Source organism: Aquila chrysaetos, chromosome 3 (genome assembly GCF_900496995.4).
Source record: "Aquila chrysaetos chrysaetos chromosome 3, bAquChr1.4, whole genome shotgun sequence".
Classification (NCBI taxonomy): domain Eukaryota; kingdom Metazoa; phylum Chordata; class Aves; order Accipitriformes; family Accipitridae; genus Aquila; species Aquila chrysaetos.
This window is the reverse complement of record NC_044006.1, coordinates 19014562-19036692: the sequence shown is the minus strand read 5'-3', so window position 1 is coordinate 19036692 and position 22131 is coordinate 19014562. Positions and strand designations below refer to the sequence as shown.

The 22131-nt window shown below is 42.0% G+C and overlaps 1 protein-coding gene across 2 annotated transcripts in view; it reads right to left on the bottom strand.

Annotated features, from left to right (window-relative positions):
- The window catches only part of NPSR1 (neuropeptide S receptor 1), a 61121-nt gene that overhangs the window by 5712 nt on the left and 33278 nt on the right, over positions 1 to 22131 (bottom strand). For both annotated transcript variants that reach the window (XM_030010479.1, XM_030010480.1), the window contains 3 exons: positions 14173 to 14276; positions 13732 to 13825; positions 8756 to 8957 (listed from right to left, as the gene is read on the bottom strand). In XM_030010479.1, the coding sequence (XP_029866339.1) occupies positions 8756 to 8957; positions 13732 to 13825; positions 14173 to 14276 (400 nt within the window). The remainder of the gene's footprint in view (positions 1 to 8755; positions 8958 to 13731; positions 13826 to 14172; positions 14277 to 22131) is intronic.

Genomic DNA, 22131 nt, shown 5'->3' with positions numbered 1-22131 from the left:
GTCGCAGGCAAGATCTCATTGGGGATTTTGAGCTAACTGAGGCCAGATCTGCCTGGGTACCAGCCTCAGGCAGGAGGCACCTCATCCCTGCACAGGGTTGTGCTTGTGGGCTTGGGAGCTGCAAGAAGGACACTAGCCCTGAAATGGGGGAAGCAAGGGGACGGACCTGTTTTGGCTGTGTGTCCACTTTTGGTTTGGTGTTACTTTGTGAGTATGAAGCTGACAAATAAAACAGTACCCTGGGGATGTCGACAGGGGCAAGATCCATGAGAAATGCAGTTAAGTACCGCGGTGTTCACTTTTGGGTCTCAAGGTCCTGGGACTGAAACTGAGGGGGACAGAAGTATCAGGTAGATGGGGAGAGTTAAATGATTCAAAACCAAGTCCACCACAATTTGCATATTTAGAGAGGAATATACATATACTTTTAACGAGAAAGATGAAAAGTGCCCTAGTCCACAATAACTTTGGATAGTTATGACCTTTCCCTAGGCAATAACAAATCTGGAATTCTATTTATTTAATATATATTAGGTAAAAATAATTCCTTCAAGCTGAAGAGCTGTTTGAAACCCCATCCTGGATGAGGATGTTACCTTTTCAGCAGTTTACATAAAAAAAATACAAGGCCTTGCTCTGTCTGCCTTTTCTCCTGCAAGCATGCATAACATGCAGCTAAAATCACTAAGCAACAGCATACTTTTGACCGGTGTTTTCCTTTTTGTCTGCTAAGGAAGACAAAAATAATTTAAAAATATTTCAGCTAATGCACTCGGGTTGCCATGTTTTCCTGATGTGAAAACCAAGCATTGTAACAGAAGTCATCATGTGCTGTTCGCAATACACTGCAGTGTTTTGGGGGGCCTGGGGCAGCCTGACCATTAATTGCCATAAACCTCAGTGGTGACTCTGTGAAAAAGGTGCAGCTAAGGAGATTATTTCAGGGTGTTTTACAGAGACAAAAATGTGTCTTACTATCATGCAGTTTATTTTTGTTACCAGAAGAGACATTGTTCTTATTAGAGCTTTCATACTGATATACAAGCTTTTCCTAGAGCACCCTCAATTCCTAGACATGCGTGCAAAGGTAGTATTTGTGTGCCTCGGAGGTTTCCTTTCTGTGGAAGTTTGAGCCATTTGGTTTCCAGACTCAATAGGTGAGAGCTGGAAATTCAACGTGCAGTCTGGGCTGTGGAGCAGAGCAGTAGTGTATTTGCCCAGTGAAGGTTTTGCATGCATCTGCTGTGGACTCCAGCTTGCCCTCCTTAATCCCTTCAAAGGTCCAGCATGGCTCCCAGCTGACTTGAACATTTTGGTTTTATATCCTGGCTTTTCAAGAACCTGTTTATATATCAGCTGGTGCACTTGAGAATTTCTTTGTACTTTGTACTGACAATGGTGGAAAATTCATGTATCATTTCTCTTTTGATTGTTCCAATGAATAAGAATGATAATTGTTGTCATCTCAAGAAAATTTCCAGCCAGCTCCTAAAAATCTTGTTTCTATTTTCTCCCTAGCCTGAGCTTTTTATTTGCAGTTGAAACAATATCCACTCTGATGCAGACCTGCATGTGTCTAGCAGGACAAGTTCCGAGTTGCCTAAGCATCAGGACAAAGGAACTTAACTCCGTAGTCAAAATACTCAGACTCCTTGCTTCCAGCCAAGTGCCACAAGGATTGAATTACGAAGTCAGGCTCCTCATTTGCTCTCCCTCTGACCCCAGAAATCCTGCCCTCTCGGCTGCAGAGTCTGGTAAGAGCATCCCTTTCACCAGATGCAGTTATAGCAGCTGTCGTCTTCATTTGGCGTTTCATGTATGAGATTACATGCTGTTTCATTTGAATCCTGAATTTTTAGAAGTCCAGGGGAAAGTTTAATTCCTGGTTTAATCCAGTGGCTTCTAAAGTGCTGCCAACATAGTGGATTTGTACTGGTGTTTTTGCCTCTGTTCATCTTTCTTTCTTTTCTCTGTAGCTGGATCCACTGGAGCCTTCCTTATCAGGAGGGGACCAGAGGTGGTGTAAAGCTGCTCAGGGTGGGCATCAGGAAAGAGGAGTCACTTGTCATGCTAGGTACACTTCCCAGCAACGATTTTGCCGATGACAGTTATGCCTTTATGCTTTTCTCTCTCTCTGGGACTCCAGATCTTACTAGCGTCTAATATTTTTTTTTCCCCCAGCTATGCTGGCATGGAGGTAACAAACTGGATTTTCCAGAAATGTGTCACCCAAAGCTTAAGATCATAAAAGGCACCTGCATGTGTGTTTCAAAGCCACAACAATAAAAAGAGAGCACTTATGGAACAGAAGCTGTATTTTTCTTACAAGGGAAAAGCAGGTTTTTTTCAGAATGCATTTCTAGCTTCTTTCTTTCTGTAAGAGGCAACAAGAGGAGGATGCCATGGTTGGTGACAACTCAAAGGGTGGGAAGAAATTCCCACTTGATAGAAAATAAAGTGGCAGATGAGCAAAGAGTAGAAGGGGACAGACAACAACTGGTATTCAGATGGATAGGAGGGTGTTCAACAATGGTCTGCACCATTCTGACCATATCGTAATCTCTTTCCTTCCTCTCAACATCAAGCTATGCCGCCTTCATTGCCAAGATGTAAGAGCACACCATACACACATGCATGGCAAGCCTATCATAGCCACAAACCTTATTTTCCAACACATGTAATATGCCTGCATGCTGCTTGCTCTTGTCTCCACTGAAAGCACTGGGAGATATGATGTATAGTTCGTTAGGTCCAGATGTCAGGTTTCTTTGTGTAGTACACTGGCCTTCCAACCCTCACTGGGGATTCTTGGGGGCTATATAAATAAGTGCTGTAGTCATTTTCATCCATACTATGATATTAAAATATTATATAAGTTGTTGTGGCCCATTATTTGCAGGTAAGAGACTGAAGAAAGGGAGGAAAGAGCTCAGGTGGAGTAGTCAAACCCAGATGGAAAAATAATCCAAGCCTTTTTGAGAAGGAGTTGCTCAGGCTTTGAAGACCACAAGATAGAAAGGACATGCTGTTGACCTGAAAATGCAGTGATTTTTCTAGCCCTGATAAAATGCATATCTGGAGAGGTGGCAGGAAAATACAAGAATATGTTCAGACTATTCTCAACAAATGACATTCATTGCAACTGCAAAAGCTTGATCCAAATTCTGAAGGACTAAGATGCATGTTCATTGTAGCATGTTATTAGTTAATGGTGTTGTTTAATATGGCGCTGTTGGTAATTACAGCATTCTTTGTTCATGTAAATAACTGACTTATAGTTAGTCATACAAATGCTACCATGAATAGTCCCACTCCGTCTTTATTTTTAATTCATAGATGGCTTTTGGTTTGGAAAATAAAATGTCTTCTGGTATTGATATTAACAATCATAAGAGTTATTGATCTGCCCACTCTTTAAACGCAGATTTTATTTTTTTTTAACTAAATGATTGCATTATGATAGCATCCCACTCAGCCTCAGTATTTACTAGTAAAATGAGCCTTTACCATGGCAAAAAGTACGCTTAAGCTCCCTGCTAATTACTTGTCTTTATCATCCAGCATTGCCTATTGTTCCTTGTACTTCATTTGTGCAAAGTGAAGCAGCTGCCTTATGGTTTATGGTAGCTAATTTACAGCACTATTTATCCAAAGACAAAAGGCACCTGTAACTTCATCTGAACAAACCATTGTAGGCATGTGTAATGGGTGAGTGAATAGATGAGCAGATATTAGAACATATGTGCAAGATCTAGGCTTTTTTATTTAGAAATGGAAATTGAAGGAAAAATTATTGTGCTTGCTGAATCAAGCTCAGAAAATGACCTTTGGTATTTTTATTAATCGTATTTCTATTCCCTTTATTTGATTTAATTCAGAAAAATACCTTTTATTTAATCTGTTTTTTATTTCATTGCAATGTCTTGGCTTTAGTTCCTTATTTTTCCTTTTAGCTGATTCTGTTTTTTCTCTTCTAATTATTTTTCTGCTGCTCCAAAGCAAATATTCTCTTTGAAGTTTTGATTTTAAACAGCAGATGGATATATTTTCCTCTATGCTTTAAAAGGAGCTTTTGCAAATTTTTTTAACCTGAATTTGGAATTATATTAGATAAATGCCTATGTATTGCATTTATCAGGTTAAAATATAAAAAATATATTTGGCAATCTTGAATAACAGCTAAAAAGACTGAATTTCTGGATACTCAAGTGCCAGAATATAATTATGGTTTGGCACAGAGTAGCGATACAGAACAGAAACCCAGTAGCTCTCCTGTCTCCCTACCACAGGACCTGAGGGTCCCAGGTGCAAATATTTGCAGGAAAGCAGTCTGTAATCTTGATTTGACCCATATTTAACCTCTGTTCAGCAAGCTCCAGATGTATTCAACTATCACAGATAGCTTTTGAGCTTTGCTTGGCATATCTTGGTGTAGGAGAAAAAGCTTTGGTTATAGTTGATGACACCTGTCCCAGAATAGGAGAGAACTTATTACCACAGGTTGCCTAACTCAGTTTTCTGAATTTTCTGGGGTTTGGTAGGCTGACAATATCAACTGCAGAAAAAGTGATAGATTTGTCCAAATAAGAGGGAAGAACAGGCCAAATTTTTGAGTGCTGTAAAGAAGGTCCTGATGCAGGCTCAGTGGCTCTCCCTGCCCAACACTAAGATAGGGGGGAGGAGGAGAGCTTTTACATGAAAAGAACAAATATTCTTCCCCTTTCTCAGTTCTCAAAGATAACCACATTCTTGGGTTAAAAATCTAATCACAGCTTTTCATTCTCTTTTCATTATTCCGGTCTTGTTCGTTTGTATTATAATCAGATAAAAAACTCACCACAAAACCACAGGCTGTTTGATAACTGATTGCTGATTCTCCAGTTGTGAAGAAGTGGTGGGAACAGACCTCCCTAGTATTTAAATCTTTCAGGGCTGTTGTAGTTTTGTTCATAAATTGCCTTTTTATATATATGTTAAAAAAGAACTGGCAGATTCTTCTTTTCTTATGGTTTGTGTTTTGGCTTGGAATCTATAGGGTTTGCTCACACTGTGTCTGGGGGATTAGCTCACCCGTGGAAATGTTTTCCAGACTGAGCATAAGGTTATCAGCTAAATAATTCATTCCACGGGCTGCAGTGTTATGAATAACACAACTCCTGTGAGTTAGTTGAAGGCTGTGTCAGGAACATGTGAAATCAGCTCTGCTGAGAGAGCTGAGGGATGGATGAGAGAAACTTAAAAGATTATGGTACCTGGACTGTAGCAAGTGAAAACTGCTCAGCCAAAGCAGCATATCTAGTGTGGAATTAAGTCCTGCACCTGAAAAATAAAATTTTATCCTTCCTATGCACTTTGGATGAAATGTGCCAGAAAAAGTGCTGTCATCAGTGAACTGCTTTGCTCCAGAGGTTAGGTTTTCAGCAGATTCAGGCAGCAGAACTAATTAAGAATTAACTCCGCCAACCAGTGTCCCACATTGCATCAGGCACCTGCCGTGCAGCTAAATCAGAGTGCTTCGGCAGAGAAAATAAAGTAGCTGCGCAAACAAAATGAATTATTGTGGAAAAGGTCTTATTCTTCCTCTGTATGCACCCTGCCTCACTTCCTCACTAAGTGTGGCCTGTGCCTTGGCTTCTGGTTTATTCATATTTGTGGATTCTTAGATACTGATCCTTAACTTTTCAGTTGCACATGTATGGATAGTCTCTCCATCATTATGTTGTGGCCTTTTTTTAATAACATCTTCAGTTAAAGGCCATTAAATTAAAAAAAATCACAAAATGCCTGCCTTCATTTACTAAATAACACCTTTAATTTTTATAATTGATCTTTTGACGGAGTGACACACAACTACAATGTATGTGATCTCCCTCACTCACCCTAATGAAACAGCATCTCATTTGCCATCAAACCCACTGTGCATCTGAAAGTATTCAGTGGGAAAAAACTTTTGCAGAGAAATTGAGTCCCTGCAGATGTTAACAGCCATTCCTGCCGTTCTTTAGCTGCAAACTGCTTACCAGAGTACTTATTTCTGCAGCCACATCAGGCGGATTAGCTTTAAACTCTGGGACGGCCAAGAAATTTTAAAGAAATAGATGTCACACCTTGAGGCTATGTTGATAGATGTTTTACAGATGCATCAGCTGGGAAATTGCAGCCTTCAGTTGTATGCTTGAAACTTGAAAAAAATATTCTAAGAAAATAGCCATTTCTTTCCAAACTGCATGGCATTTGTTCATAATGTCTCTGCTGACCTTGCCCTGATGGTAATCCTCTTTTTATGTGGTTTTAGACAATCCTCTCTACTCTGAAGAAAATAGTATCACTGACAACTAGAAATAAATGGGCACAAAAAAATCCTTCCCTGCGCCACTGCCTTTCCTTGCTCCCAGTACTGGACATCACTTAGGACCTGTCAAAAATGTGACTTCTGCTGGCAAGGACGTGGGAGCATTTGTGTTAGTGTACACTTAAACCAGGAACGTGTTTGGGCAGGCAACAGGCACCGCTCTGCCCTGTGGCTGCAAGGTCAGTGTTTTAAGTTCCTGTCTTGCCATAAACTTCTCGTGTGAAAGTCAAGGTTAAAGCTGCAAAAATTTTAGGATGCTTTATTCATGTCTCAGCTGTCAGGGCAATCTCATGAAATTCCAGTTTCACTGCCTTTCCCTTTCCCCTTGTGTCTTCATCGCCTTCTTGCTTCTGGGAATTTACTCTAAAGCAAGTCATAGACCTGATCTGGTTTGAATATCTTCCTTTGGCAGGGAGGAGGGGAGCATAACGTCAGCAGCTCTGAAAAATTTGTTGCTCTGTAGCTTGCCTTTTCTTGCCAAACAAGTATATATGCCATGTAAAAAGGAGTGGCTGATCTGTAGCAGAAAGCATGCGAATCTGTAAGTTTGAATGTGAAAGAGATGTTTCACACACCTGTGGAACGACTGGTAACTGGATAGGCTATGGGCCTTTTTCCTAAAACACTGAAGATGCTGACTAATATTTCCTGATTGCTAGCTACTTGAGAAAATTCATAACAAAACTCCTCTCACAGTAACAGCCAGCCTCAAAGTTTTCTAGTGCCGTTTCTTTTCACAGTTAAATTACTTTTTGTCTCTTCTGTGTGTATTTATTCCTTTTGCTGCTAGTGCTGGGCTGCAGATCCACCCACATTTTTATTTACATATTCCCAAGAATATTTTTTCATTTATTTAAAACTAAGCTGGTTTTACGAGACAGGAAAACATACAAACATAAATGATCCTGTCTAGGAAGGAAGAGCAATTGGACAATCTGGGAGTAGTTTTTCCCTATTGCTATCATTTCCTTTCTTTAAGGAGAACTTTTCATGATTTTGTTTGTTACATCTGTGCAATCTGGCACAAAAATGGAAGGTTTAGCAAACTGATGTGTTATGAGCAAAGTATAAAAATTGTCCCTTCTCTGTAGGGAGCAACACTGGTCAATGTTGAATCCGTATCAAAAAGTCAGCTAGATCAGTTCAAGCACCACACGGTTTTGATTCTATCAGAGATAAACTTGTTTCCATTAGAAGCTGCAGAACTTAATCTCCGTGATTAAACAGTAAGAAACTTCAAGGCACAACTCAACTGGAAAGGAACTAAACCCATGACACGGTCTTTACTGTTTAGCTTACTTAGCCAGTCTTGTCATCATCTAGAAAAGATCAGCCCCCCCCCCCCCCCCCCGCCCTGCTCTGACCTGAGATGCTAATGAGCGGGAAGCCAGCAGAGTCTCACAGCTCATCACCTGCTGCAAAAGCAGATGGACCAAGAGAGATGTCCAAGGGACATGAAAACATAGCTCCTCTTTCATGGCCCAAACATCGTGTCACCAAATTAGGGGCGGGGCAAAAGGAGTCCCAGCAAGTTTTCTTTGCCACTAAGAAGAAGAGATGGACACTAGGAAATCCTGTTATAACCTTGCTACTGAAAAGGGAAAGAAAAGAAAGGCCTTGGAGAGCAAATTACTGCCACTGGCAGCCTTTCAAGGCAGTTAAGAAGCCTCACTCCCCTTCCACATCAGTTTTTGACTGCTCCTTTGCATTGGTAGCTCCTCATGGCTAGATAATTTTTGTTTAACAGCAGCTAATGGCAGCATCCCAGAGGGAGGTAATAAAATTCACTGGTCACTAAGCACAGTCTGGGATATTGGTTAACCTCAGTTTAAAATAGATTCTGCTGCAGATTGTCTTTGTGATTTTGAGCAAATCAGTCTCAAATATTTGCAGCTCAGGTTTCGCATTACAAAATAGGAAGAATTTTGTTTGCTTGTATTTTAGGAGTGGTTGGCAGCTTCAAGTGCTTGGAGATTTCTTTCCGATCTTGGTGAAGAAACATTTTTCTAGTACTATGAAGCTTGAGAGCACTTTAAGTTAATTGCAGTTTAATTAGTGTTAAGTGTGGTTTCCTGTTCTTTTATTAAAATTATGTTCTGTCATAATAGCTAGACATTCATACTGGATTTATAAAGATATGTTTCAAGCCTGAAGCTGTGGAGATAAGTGGATGCACTTACAGATCCAGTGCTTTCTTCAGAAAAAATGTTTCTGGCCATTAATACCTCATGGAGAACACCCAGGGCAAGTAGAGCAACACATGCATTATGTGATAAAAACTGCAGCAGCTGTAAGGCAGTTGTGAAAATGAAATTGTAATGAATGAGTAGAAATTAAAGCATTAAGCTGATTGCACACTTGACAGCTTTCAGCACATGCTTGCTGACTGTGGTTCAGGCTTACCTGATAAGGATCAGAGGAATGAAGTACACCAGGAAAGCCACCACTGTCATGTAGGGTATCCAGTAGGAATCATCAGGCCACAGAGCCCAGCACTGCACTTCCCCATTGGAGAGCTGCCGTTTCCCAAAAATAATCAGAGTCGGTATGGAAAACAGGAAGGAGAGGCTCCAGGCCACTCCAATAAGAACTTTCGCCTGTCTTTCTGTGCAACAGAGTCAAACAGACAGTGTTAATGGGGGTGCTGGTGCGACTAGTCCCTTGTAGTAGTGCTGATAGAAAGGCAGGGAGGAGGAGGAAACCAGGTGAAGAAAGGGAATTTGGGACTGCAGCTGGCTGATGCTGAAAAGACTGCAAAGGAGAATGGGGATTTCATCTCTTTCTCATGATAAAAAGTCATGTTGTTATGGGCTTGTATTTTACATGTTTTATTTAAAGATGCTAAGGGCCCATTGAATCTGAAACACTATAAGAAAGGCAGTGGTCAGGGTCAGCAAGTCAGAAACATGAGATGTAATGATTCCTCTATGCCACCAAGAGAACATCATGAATGAATGCAAAGGACTGCAGGCCTGCCCAGCTGCACACTCTTACCCTGGCACAGCAAAATGGCCGTTAGTAGGAGGACACAGAGACAGAAAAGAAGAAGGAGCCCTTGTGCTACAGACAACAGAGGAAGGCTGAGGCTGGGAAGGGTTACTTAAAACATAAACTAGGTTGGAGCATACTGGATGTACTGGCAGGGGAAATGTCCTCCTTGGAATGGAAATGAAACATTTTGATGCCCCTTGAAGTGAGAAAGCTCACAAAACATTTCCTATTGGGGAAGAGAAAATGCCTCAGTTAAGGGTCAGAACAAAACTGTACAACCAGCTGCCTTTGACTCCAGCTGCAACTTTACTGCCCCAAAGAAATGTGGTCCTGGAGAGCCCAGGCATCTCCTGCAGTTCTCTGCATCATGGTGGAGACCAAACCCAGCTCCTGTTGATGGGCACATGCCCAAGCCATGGCAAGGGTGGACTGCTAACCACAAGACAGGGCAGGTGCTGGTGCTCAAGTGCTCAGCCCTGTTTTGTCTGCCACACCAGACGTCGACTAGGAGATCCTGCTGGACCTCATGGTCCAGGAGCTGAAGGATCCCGAAACACTTGGCAGGTTTGGGCTACTGCTTCCCCTTGACTTCTGGCCTCCTCCGCTGCCGAGTGGGGAAAACTGGTGGGAAACTAGATGATGACTGGTGGCACCTGTGGGATTTTGTGAAAATCAGTGGGTTGGAGCAAACAGACCCAAGGCTTTTGTTTTCACAAATCTGCATCTTCTAGCTGAAATCCAGGTAGCTCTAGCTGAAAAGTGTGGGGGAAAAGGCCTGATCTGTGGAGAAACAGTGATTCTCAGCAGCAGTTATTCCTCCTGAGTCAGATTGCGAGAGAAACAGATGGGGACAGATTTTTTGATCTGGAAGCTTTGGTGTTGAAATACTTTATTGTCCTACAAAATACCCGAGGTTGTGTGTGAAATAGAAAATCACTTTAAATTATGCATATCAAGAAGAATGTCTTTCCTCCTTGAAGCTCAAAGAGCAATATGAAAGTGTGTGGGAGAAACATTCAAAAAGTAATTTTATGCTTTATAAAACATCAGTTGCAAACATTCACTTATCCTGCTCATTTTTAAATGCTACCCACATTCAGCAAAATACAGTCTTGCTAATCTGGGGCTTGAGGGAACTCTGCTGACATCTATGTCAGAGGGTTAGATTAAGTCTATAAATATTGCACAAGCAAAGGAGAACTGTAAAGTTTCCCAAAGCATAGCAGAATAAACTTAGCAAAAGGCATATTAGGAGTAAGTTTCACAAAATATTTCCTGACAGAAAGGGTTTTTCGACTGTGGGCTAGCTACTTAAATTACATACATACAAGCCTCAGTGGGGCCCACCTGCCTATTTCTAAGGGGAAAAGATCATACTTGGGTAATATACTTTATTTTTTGCACTGTGTAGTGCCATCCTTAACTTGAAGAGAAGTAGACAATTTGGGTTGGGCAAGACTGGTATTTTATCTTTGTGTTTTATAAAACATTACCTGCGATGTTCATTTATTCTTGTTTTTAGATGTCACTCGTGTTCAGTAGAATATGACCTTGCGAGTCTAAAAGGCTCTACAGGGCACTGAAAACATCTAGGTAAGTAGATTTTTGTTTTATCAGACTAATATTAATTGGCTGCCTCACAAGCAGGGTTTTTTATGTTGTTTTTTTGTAAATGCTCTAATACGCTCTAAATGCCAGCAAATCATATAACTAGAACTATATGAATTATGGAATCAAATAAATAACAGCTTTTGAAATATGATATTCTATTCAGCTAGTCTCAGTATTTTCCTTTAAAAACAATATTGCTCTTTAAATGGAGAGTTTTTCATATTGGGGTGGTCAAGACTAACACACAGGGTTGGAGCAGGAATCTCAGTCGCGAGCTCTGGCACTGACTCTCCTAAAGGATGTTTTCATGTCATCGAGCCCTTTGCTCCGCTTCTGCCATCCGTGCGCTGCGGCAGTGGGTTTGTGCACACCTACCTTCTTTTAGCAACACGTGGCAGGGAGGCACCTCTTGTGAGGGGTTTTGCTCCCCGCTACCATGAACGGCAATGCTGTGCAATCCTTCTATAAAGTGAGTGTCATTTTAAAATTAGGTTTTAAATCCAGAGAGAGCGAGCTGTTCCATAATCTCCTTGATCTGATGGACTTTAGCATCTTGCCATGCACAGGGGTAGTTTACACCTATTTGGATTTTGTCTTTTACTTAAGCAGTTCTATTGTCGCCCGTTGCTTAGTTTGTATGCTGTTTGCATATGTTTTCAACATGGTGAAATATTCATAAAATATCTTCTGCTATAACTTCTCAGTTTCTTTTCTTTTCGATCTTTGTTTTATGATTTTTTTTTTAATGGCCCCTTTGGTTATTGAATTAGGTGCCTCATACAGTAGAAGTGTTAGGATTAGAATGTATAATTCTTCCACATCCAGTACTTTCTGTGGTCATTTATGTATTTGCAAAGTAAGTATAAAATATTTAACTGTTGAAATTTGTTTTCTTAGAAGCCATGCAAAATACAGCTCATTGCAAATACTTTTAACAAGACTTGAAGCTAGTAACTAAACCACAATTTAAAAAAAAAGAAATTGTTTGACATTTTCAAAGCAAAATGTTTGATTTTTTTTCCTAAATGATATTTCAAGGCTACATGGAAACATATTTTTTAAAAATTGGTAAGGAGAAACAACTCTTTTGTTTCTTGATTGTGAGATTTTGGGGGATGAGTGTTTCCTTTTGGAAAGAAAATTGCCAAAGGTTGACTCAGAACTGTTTTTAAAGTTTCTCTCTGTCCTCACCAGTGACAAAGTTTTGTAAATCTCTTTGTTCTCTGTTTGCAGAATAGCAAAGAGGGCATTTCAAAAGCCCCCCGCCACGACACCTCTTCTAGGAATAGCTGGGTTGAAAAGTTGAATATTTATGTATATTCCAGGAAGTTGCTATGGTAAATATACCTCTCTAGATCCTCCTTTTGGATTTACAGCTGCCTCCTTTTTCCCTTTGAACATGGTCTTTGCTCGTCCATCAGTGCGTAGCCAGCCTTTGCCAGAGGCAGGTGGGCTTTGTCAGTGTTATCTCTACTCCTGGCCTTTTCCCCCCACCCAGAGCTGCACCCAGCTGATGGCTCTGGTGCCCCTCAACCGGGTCCGATGTCTGCTCTTCTCCAGTCTTAAAAAGAAAAGAAAAAACTTTATGGTATAGGTATAGGAAATGGGACTGAGTTAAAAAAAAACATTTTTATAAAGATTTGAGGTGGTTTGGTGGGGTTTTTTTCAACTTCAAAGTGCTTTGCAAAGATTAACCACCAAATTTTTTACTAAGGCCAGGCGGTAATTTAACAAGTGCTGCTTTTCCTGTACCATGTATGAAGAAGAAATGCCAGCAGATCTGTCTGATGGCTCACCTCACTCAGCTGGCAGGTTTATGAGCCCTCCCCAGCCTGGCTCATGCCGCACCTCCCAGAGGCCGCTGAGAAAACCTTGAGATCAATCTCCCCATTCTGAAAAAATTTGGTCTGCCTGCTGGGGAATATGAAGTTAAATTTCACACAAGTATTTGAAGTTTTCAGACCTTAACATCTGCCAAAGCTGCACCACTGCCTGTGTGCTGTGATTGATTCATAGGTTTTTAAGGCCAGAAAGGACCATTAATCTGATCCCCTGAATAGAGCAGGCTGGCAAAAGCCATCGTTACTCCAGAACAAGAATGATATTTGCATCTGATTAACCAGCATCTTCCAGCCCTCATGGTTCTTGTAACTGTTCCCCTTCCTCCCCACCTGCTATTTCTGTTTATTCACTCCGTGCAACACACTTAATGTCCCACTTGGGCTCTGTAGGAAAGAAATCATGTTCTTTAAATTGTACTGCTAAGCAGCCAGGATATATCTGAGTGCTGTAAAAATAACAGATAGAAGAAATTATAAGAAACAATAGATATTCAAACTTATATGCTATAGCTTTTGAAGTTCTCTTATCAAACTGTTGTATGAATTCTCCATACTGGACTCTCTATCCAATTATTTTTTAGTGTGAATAAATAGACAATATAGCTCTTGCAGCTCCTAGAGTCAGTATAGTTGTACGAGGGTTAGCTTTTGCCCATAATAACCTTCTCAAAATGCTGGAAGATAATGAAATCTCTATACTTTTTAAAATGTCATTTCATTCTTCGCTAAAACAATGCTTATAAAAACTGCTGAGGGCTAAGAGCAGCTTAATAAATCTTGAAACCGCAGCTCCTTTGCCATTTGGAAAACTGTAATGGAGTCCAAATGTTGCTACAGCAGGAATGAATAATTCATGACAACAAGGTTAAGAATTTTGAAACTAAAAACCTATCCAATAATATCCATAGCAATAACAAGGTACAGAAATTCTCCTACCTCCTTGCAAGAACTTCATTGGGTAAACTATGGCATGATACCGGTCTATGCTTAGTGACACAAGGACGTAAGTTGAGGCATATAGTAGGACCACCTGGGGCAGAAGGTATATAAGGCAGCAGTTGAGACACATTTATTGCAGAAAATAAGGTCAGCAAGAACACTGAAATAAGAATATTTGAAAACTTTTACTAAAAAAAAAAAAAAAAAGAAAAAAACCCCTTGTATTTTCACCCAGATCTTTTTCCTTTATCTTGTCCACAAAATTTAAGATTTAATATGCTCTAATTAAAAGTGTTTCAACTTTAAACAAACACTTTCAGCATTTAACACTTCTGATGCTAGAAAAATGTCTACACAGGATTTTTGTTGGGGTTTACTGCTGTGGGGATGCAAAGCCATGCAAGCTTGGGCATACAGGAGAGCATGAGGTTTCTATACCTGGAAGTAGCGAACGACTCTACAGATGATATCAGGAGCCATGAAATCTCCAGTGTAGCGCCAAATGATGTCAGTCATTATGTTTATGAGTCCTGTGAATGAATCTGCAAAGAAAATTAACTGAAGAGGCATTAAAAGAAGCAAACACATGACTGCAGGTGAGCCACAGAGGCAGGTATGACCCTCAGGATGTACCAGCTCCCCCAGTCTTGAGGGCAGCCATGCTGTGACTGGTCAGCCCAGGATGCTAGAGGAGCTGGGAAAGCCTCAGAAAACACTTAAAGTTTTGTGTATTTATTTTCTTGTTCTCTTAATTTAATGCCAATCCGTTCAGACAGACTGGGCAAGATTCCTCTAAGCACTGGAGACCACAGCTGGTTTCTTGTGAGCAGGATTTGCCACTGCCCTCTGGGCTGCGGTTCAGCCTGGCTGACACTGCAAACAGGTCAGGTGAGCTGCACCCCTAAAGTGCCTTTTTCTCTCTGTTGCTTATAAAGGGATGTGAAGTGACCAGCCGAGATGGCCACATCAGCCCTAGGCTGGATGCAGGTCCTCGTCTATACCTGCATCTATACCAAAGATGCCTAGCGTTAGCTGAGATCAATTCCTCCTCAAATAACAATTAGCTTTTTGTGAGTAGAGCTGCATAAAAAAATCACCTACACCTACACCTAAACGTTTCAGGCTTGTCCATGACAGCCATGGAGGAAACTGCCCAATAGGCCTGATCCTGCAGTTGGCCGGGCTCACTGCTGCCTGCTAAGGGCCCCCGGGTTTTCCATGAGGTGCAGATAAAATATAGTGTTGAAGAAGCTGTAGGTTAGTGTCTGAGTGTGTCGGCTTGATCCCAGCTGTGCCAAATATTGAACTATTTAATGTCCTTTTTTCTTTGTCTTTTCTTTCACTGTAAAAAGAAATATGTCTCCTGCGAAAGCACCTGGGGTGATATCCAAACACTACTGAGGTCAGTGGAAATGTTTTTAGGATTTTATTCACAAACTTAATTATTTAATGACTAACCCTGCCTTGTCAGCTTAAAGTTAGCCTACTTATGTCTGTACTTTTGCATTCACCAAAATAAATACACCTCAGACCATCTTTTTTTTTTTTTTTTGTAAGAAAATCTAAGGAGATATTCCAGCCTTTGTTCTGCTTCTTATTGAACAAATGAGCACTCACAGTGATGCAAGTTTTACAGAGGAATTGCAAAAGCCAGTACTGTGGTTGTACCTATGGACGATATTAAGTTTTGTCTTTAAAACCCAGATAATAAAAAAGTTCTCTCCCTGTAGGACAGGATAAATGTTTTAAGCACTGTCCATGGAAGAAAATGTGTGTCAATCCAGTGTCCTGTCACTTTAAGTTACACAGCATGTTGCTCTTCTTGCAGTTTACCACAAAAGGAGAGAACAGGTTGGGAAAACATTTTGTGTGATTTGTCAGGACAAAACTAAGAAATACAAAGAAATAGCTTCAATCCATATATAAAAAACCGAGAGTGGTGAGGTAAAATGTTTCATTTTGATACCACCATTTTGCATGTTTGAAAACCATCTCTAAAGTTTAGTGTGATAAAGGCATCCTAACCCTCTTATCAGAAGATTTTGGTTTGAAATGTATGCTTTTGGAAAGAAGATATTTCCACAATTTCAAAACATTCTTTTTGAGCAATAAACAGTTTGAACCAGTATTTCCAAGCAAACAGGTAGGGTTTTGGCAAAATGAGTTTCTTCTAAGCCCTTTGAAATTCCAGAAATTCCAGATACTTGTAGCTGAAAACTAAGATCTCAGCTTAATGCTTGAGAAGAAGCAACCAGTTTTGCTTCACTGGAAAACTAGGATTATTTTTTTCTGTAACAGTAACCCTTTACCTCCTTTTTTAATTCAATCCTTTATGTCCTCTTTTTCTTCAAGGCTCAGTTCAAAATGAAATTAGAGCAGAAATGTCATTGCTGTTGCTCGTAACTACATTGCCTCCCTCTTTATGACTTTATTGTTCAATTAATTCTGGTTTTCTCTTTCTTCTCCCAGTGTTTCCCAACCCCATTTTCTCTCTCTTCCCTTTTCCCCTGCCTCCAGAAGGAGAGTGGATCAGAGATGACCTCCAGAAGGAAGTTTGTGGTTTGAAACCTTGTGTTAAATGTTGCTCATTGATTAGAGTGATGGGGCAAGGGATGATTGTTCCTCTGATGAGTATAGTGGCTTTAAGACTTTATGGAAAAGATTGTAGGTGTGTATAACTAAGGTGGTCTTTGAAGAAACCGCAGAGTTTAAGGGTTTCAAAAAGTGAAACACATCCTCCAGCAGTGGTTCAAATCCATCCCTTCCCCTTTCCTTAGTCCTGAATTATTGATTCATATTCTTTCTCTCTCCAGTAATGAAATATTCATTGGTTCAAAGTAATACACATCAATAGAGCTTCACCTCAGGGTATCCTCCAGCTTTTGATGGTCTGAGCATCTGCCAAGCAGGTGGCAAATGAGGGTTCAACTTCCCTCTGAAGGAGGAAGGCGTGGGGCTACCCTCCCTCCTACCCACCTCAGTGCTCTTTAGAGGAAAGGGAGGGAGAAGGGAAGGCACCTGAGCTGTCTCTTCATTTCCCCCTTCTCACCATCATTTTGCCATCCCTTTCCAACACATTAGGAGAGTGCTTTGGAGGTGCATCCTGCAGGTGAGGTGAGAGATGGGCCAGTGTCCTGGTGGTCTCCAAGATGCCAGGTGTGCAGCTGCCTGCTGGGTGTAAGCAGTTTGGGCAGGTCCAGAAGCACACTACCAGCTTACACCCACATCAGCTTTTTAGTTTCCACTGGGAGTGCTTTTTTTAACCTGTGGCTGGCCCCCACTTCACTGGCTCATGCGATGGAGAAGTCGCAGGGGAAGGAGCCTTCGCTTCAGCTGACGCTCAACTCGAAGGTGCTCTCCAGGGTTGCCCCTTATGCACCCCACACTGTGTAGCTGCCAGCCAGTGCTCAGGCTGAGGGTCCACGGGGGTGTTTACTCGGCTGAAGCAGACCCCTCTCCCCAAATGCACAGTGTGGATATCAGCTCCATCTTTGTCATGCTACAGGTCTGTTCCCGCTGCACAGCATAACCTACTAATATAGCTATAGCCTTAAGTACTTCAGGAGCTTTAAAGACAACTCGAAACTGTCTTTCCCTTGAAAGCCTTTGAGTGAGGTTTTTCAGGTGACTGCAAGGTTTAAACTTCACAGCTGCTTTGTGCCAGCAGCCTCAGCTCCTCTCCCCCAGCGGTATATTTTAAGAGATCTTTGTGCTGAGTTTCTGAATTGCTGTGGAGGGCTCAGCACACACTCCTCTGAGCATATGCCCCTGAGCACAACACGCACGTGCGTGCCAAAGCAGATGCAGCCAGCTGTGCGTGAGTACCAAATTAGCCAGATTTCTCAATACCCTTTAATTACAGAAACATTCTCCCACACAACGTCCTCATGCCCTCTGCAGGTTTCAGGAACGTCTTTTGTCTCTTTGATCCTACCAAGTACCAGACCAACTTTTCTCCCTCCTTTGCTCTTCCACTGCCTGCTCCAGAGGATGTTTCTTATCCCATCTCTTCAAAGACTGAACTCTCTCAGTCCGACCCAACTGCACACCTTTAGAGGATTTGTCATGCAGACACAGGTTACTTTACTTAGGGTCACCAAGTAAATAATGTGCCTCATGCAGGTGATCAGACAGCATGCAGGAAAAATGCAGCAAACCTACAAATTATGACAAAGAATTCATGCTACTGCTCCCTGCTGTATACACTCTAATCTGTTGCTTCTGTGCATTGTTTTCTGTTACCCATCTATTATTCACTCTCTAGTCAGCTAACTGGTTACCCCTGCACTAAGCATACATGCAAGCTCCACCGATTAGCAGCAATTCTTGCCCTGAATGTCCCAGCTGGCCATTTCTTGCTTTGTGTCCTCACTGCTCCAGTGCCACAAGTACCTGGTGCAAACCTTTATTAGCGATTTAGATAATGAATGTGCTGCTCCTTATTCTGTTATCTTACTGCTCATCACAGCCGCAACAATTAGACTTCATGTTTTTCACACCTTCACAACATTTCTTTAGCCTACAAGCCCCAATGTGCCAGTGCTACAAATCTGATCATGAATTACCACCAGAGCTTTAGTCACTGGTAGATGAATCCTCCTCACCCACCTATCATCTCAGATGCAATTGCAGCCACGATCACAGTGTCTAGAAATCCCCATTCTTCATGTAATTTGAATTGTTGTAATAGAGGTTAATGTTTAGAAGTCAGCTGATTTCAGTGGTGTGATCTCAGCAGATCACATGTTCCCCGGTTGCTTTTGGCAAGCCTACACCTCGATGTGTGTCACTGGATTACATCTTTGGCGTCCTAAGTGGTAAATGTCAGGTATAAGAAACCAACACAGCTGATACATTGCTCTAAACCTCGGTGTCCTCATTACTGCTGGTATCCTCACTGCTCCTTACTAAGCTGGTGGCTTGCATATTAGATACTTGTGTTCTTTCACTGATGAATGTTCCTGGGCCAAATGGCACCAAGCTCGTTCCTGAAAACAGTGCTATCAACCTTCACTCATAACTGTGTGTGAGCTTGTCATTGCCACTGCTTTCTTAATACTCTTCTTTTATTTTTTACCAAGAAGTGGTGTGTGTACTGTGGTTCGCTGTCTGCATTGCTAGGCAACTGTGTGGTTATAGGCTCATTTAATTCCTCAGAAAAATGGGCAGAAAATCAATTAATGACATATATTCTCTTTTGATAGAAAATAAAAATACCAGCAAGTGATAGTTTGTGACTTTTAACATAAGACAAATGTATATTCACAAAATGACACAGACAAAACGATTCCTTGTTGAAGAGAAGACATGGCACTAGTGTGATGGGGATGGCAGCAGTTTGCTCTTGAGAGGAGGTGGAGTTTCTATAAGCTAATTTAAAAGAAAAATTCCATGACACTTCAATAACAAGGAAAAGTAGAGGGAGGTAGGGAGGAAAGATGGCTTTGCTTGTAGTGCAGAGGGAGGGAAAAATGGCCTGTTGGGATTTGCACAACTTGGAGCTGTATGAACCAGGCAAAGGTCTGCAACCCTTCAGCTGCCTCCCCCCTGTCACCTCCACGGCCTCAGCGAGTCCTCAAAGGCAGAACCAGTATCTGCCTTTACAAACAGCAGCATTTTAAAACAGCATTTATTAAAAAGACCAAGAAAATGGCTGAGAAAGAGAAGCAGCCTGTTCCTAGAGGAGACTGAAACAAGCTGAATATAGTGGTACGGCATCTATGGCTGGGAAATACAGCAGGTAGTGAAACAACCTGTGAAAATCCTGGGCCCTAAAGACCAATATTACCCGAGACTCCGTCACGCTCAGTAAAATCCCTTTGGATTTTTTAAGGGCGTGACTGAGTGCAGGCATTGCCTCTAGGCATTTGAGCACAGGAACCACTCGGTTCAGGAGATGATTGCAGCAACTTGGGTGGTGGGTGCTGCCTCATATGACCGACGAGCACAAAAATGGGAAAAAGGAAACACTGCCCTTGGAGGGACAAATCTGAATGCAGGCTTGCTGTTGCCGTGAGTGAGAAAAATTTTCGTGGCAAAAAAACCTCCACAGAGATAGAAGTCCATTATAGAAAACAAATGGAGGTAATTAGTGATCTGGCATGGGAATAGAGACAGGTTACAACTGTACAACAGTTAATCTGTTCATAGAAATTCATTGACTTGATGGCATTGCCTTGTGCAGACTTCAGGATATTTCTTTCGTTATGACTAAGGAGGTTAAGACAAAAATCAGTGCTAGCATGTCTGCAAGAAAATATCTCTATCATTTGATTATTGGTGCTGATGCCACTCTTCCCTTAAGACACTTACCCTAAAGATGCTCAAAGTCTTTTCTGTCAGAAGTGGAGAGCAGATTGCTGGTAAGCAGCGGTGGGTTAAAAAGCCCCACACGTCATCTCAGCTGCAGTTTGATCATTTTTTCCCCTGATGAAGAACAGTCCTATTAAGTTGGATGTGGTGATCCATGACTTTTTGGTGAAGCTGTACCTCTTACTGAAATTTCATCCCTCTTTTCACATCACTTACAGAGTGATTCCATTTTAAGGAGGGATGTTTTGTTCTGCTTTGTTGACGGCACCAAGCTGCACAAGGCACCACAGCAGCAGCATCATTTTCTAAGGCAAGACAGGGGGTGCAAGTTCCTCATCCGGGCTGAGCATTTCACGTGGCTCATTTTGTTTCTGACCTCACCATGTGCATTCCTGTCACCTACCACTTCCCAAAGAGCACATCCTCTGGAAGCATCAGAAGCAGCCTTTTACTAACACCTGCCTGCAACACAATGATAGACCCTTAAAAACAAAAATAGCATCACTCCCCTATTACAGCAATAAGGTCCTGTCCATGATTTTTGAAGTGATGAGGCAGCCACTGCTGATCTGCTATTGCTGCTCTGTACCACAGTTGATGTTCCATCAGCTAATAAGATTCAGTGCTGTGATCTTGCCTTGCAAGTTAGTAAAACCCCTAGCTGGTTCTGTTACAGACCTGAGGGTGCAAGCAATTTAAATTTAGGTGTACTTAGGGCTCCTGAAGTGGCAGGTTGGCTCGAGGACAGGCACAGGGGAGAGTGAGCAGGAGAAGCTGCCCCACCTTCCACAGCCTGCAGACAGCCCTGCAGCTTATTTCATTACGTCCTTACTCACACTCTTCCCTTAGTCTGTGCTTTCCACTTAAAACACCACACGTGGCTTTGCAAGTATTTGCTGCACTAGAAATAATTTTGTGACCATGTTAGCTAGAAAATGTACCCAGCCCTCTGCTCTCATTCAGCAACTGATGATGAAATAGGTTACATACCTGCTCTGGGCACCTGTAGGACAAGATACTTGCAAGATACCTAGAAGATGCCTTTTAAAAGGATTACATTTGAGCTCTTAAAACACTGAGCCCCCAGGAGCCTGGTGCAGTGCCTCCCCATGCAGCCATGGTGCAGCAAGGGGCTGCACATGGGGCATGGGTGGGTGCTAAGGGCCCAGGGGCAAGAGCCACCCTCACACTTTCACCCTTTGATAGCCTGTTTGTCCTCTTCACAATCCCTCTAGGTGCATTTGTCTGAGTTTGGGGTTGTTTACAACTCCTTGCTCCAGCATTGCAGAGCAACTGGGCACGATGTTGGAGATGGGGCCAATGGGGGGATAGCTGGCACCCCCGGGGCCTGCTGTGAACCCACCCACCCTGAATTTAACTCTTTTAGAAATGTTGATGTGGAGCAGATGTGGTTGTGCTTAGGTGGTGCCAGGATCCCAGCTCTCTGCCAGAGACTTCCTGGCAAAGAGGGGAGAAGCACAAGCCAAAATTCAGGGTGTGCTAAGCTTTCGTGGGGAATCAGCAAGCACACCCACAAGCACTTGGTTCTGCTGTGGTGCTTGCACTGGAGCACGTATGAGGCAGCAGGTTTGCCACATGTGCCAACGATGTATACTACACCGCTTCTTGTGTGTTTTCTCCTTCAGGCCTGGCAGCCTGGAGCAGAACACAAAATGTAATGGAGGAAACAAAACCCACTTGAAAATTTTCAAGAGGAAACCTGTTCAGTTCCCTTGTTAAAGCTACGCAGATTTTTTTCAGTGGCAGAAGTGATGCTTTTTTTCTCTTTCTGGCTCATAGGAAGTGACAGGGAATTTTGTTGCACTGGGTGAGCATTTTAGTTATTTATTGCATTTCTTACATTTCTGCTCTGAGGTGCCCCTCCTCCTGAGATGAAGCAGGCCCTGTTAGGCTAGATGTTGTAAAGGGTGGATGCAGTGAGGCTCCAGCCTCACTCCAGAGCTCATCCAGGCTAAAAGATGGAGGGCTGAGAAAAGCATGTACTGCACAACGTTAACCTCTTAAGAAACAGTGCTTACAAGAAAGCTGGAGAGCAGTTCCCTAGGAATTAAAATTCATCATGCC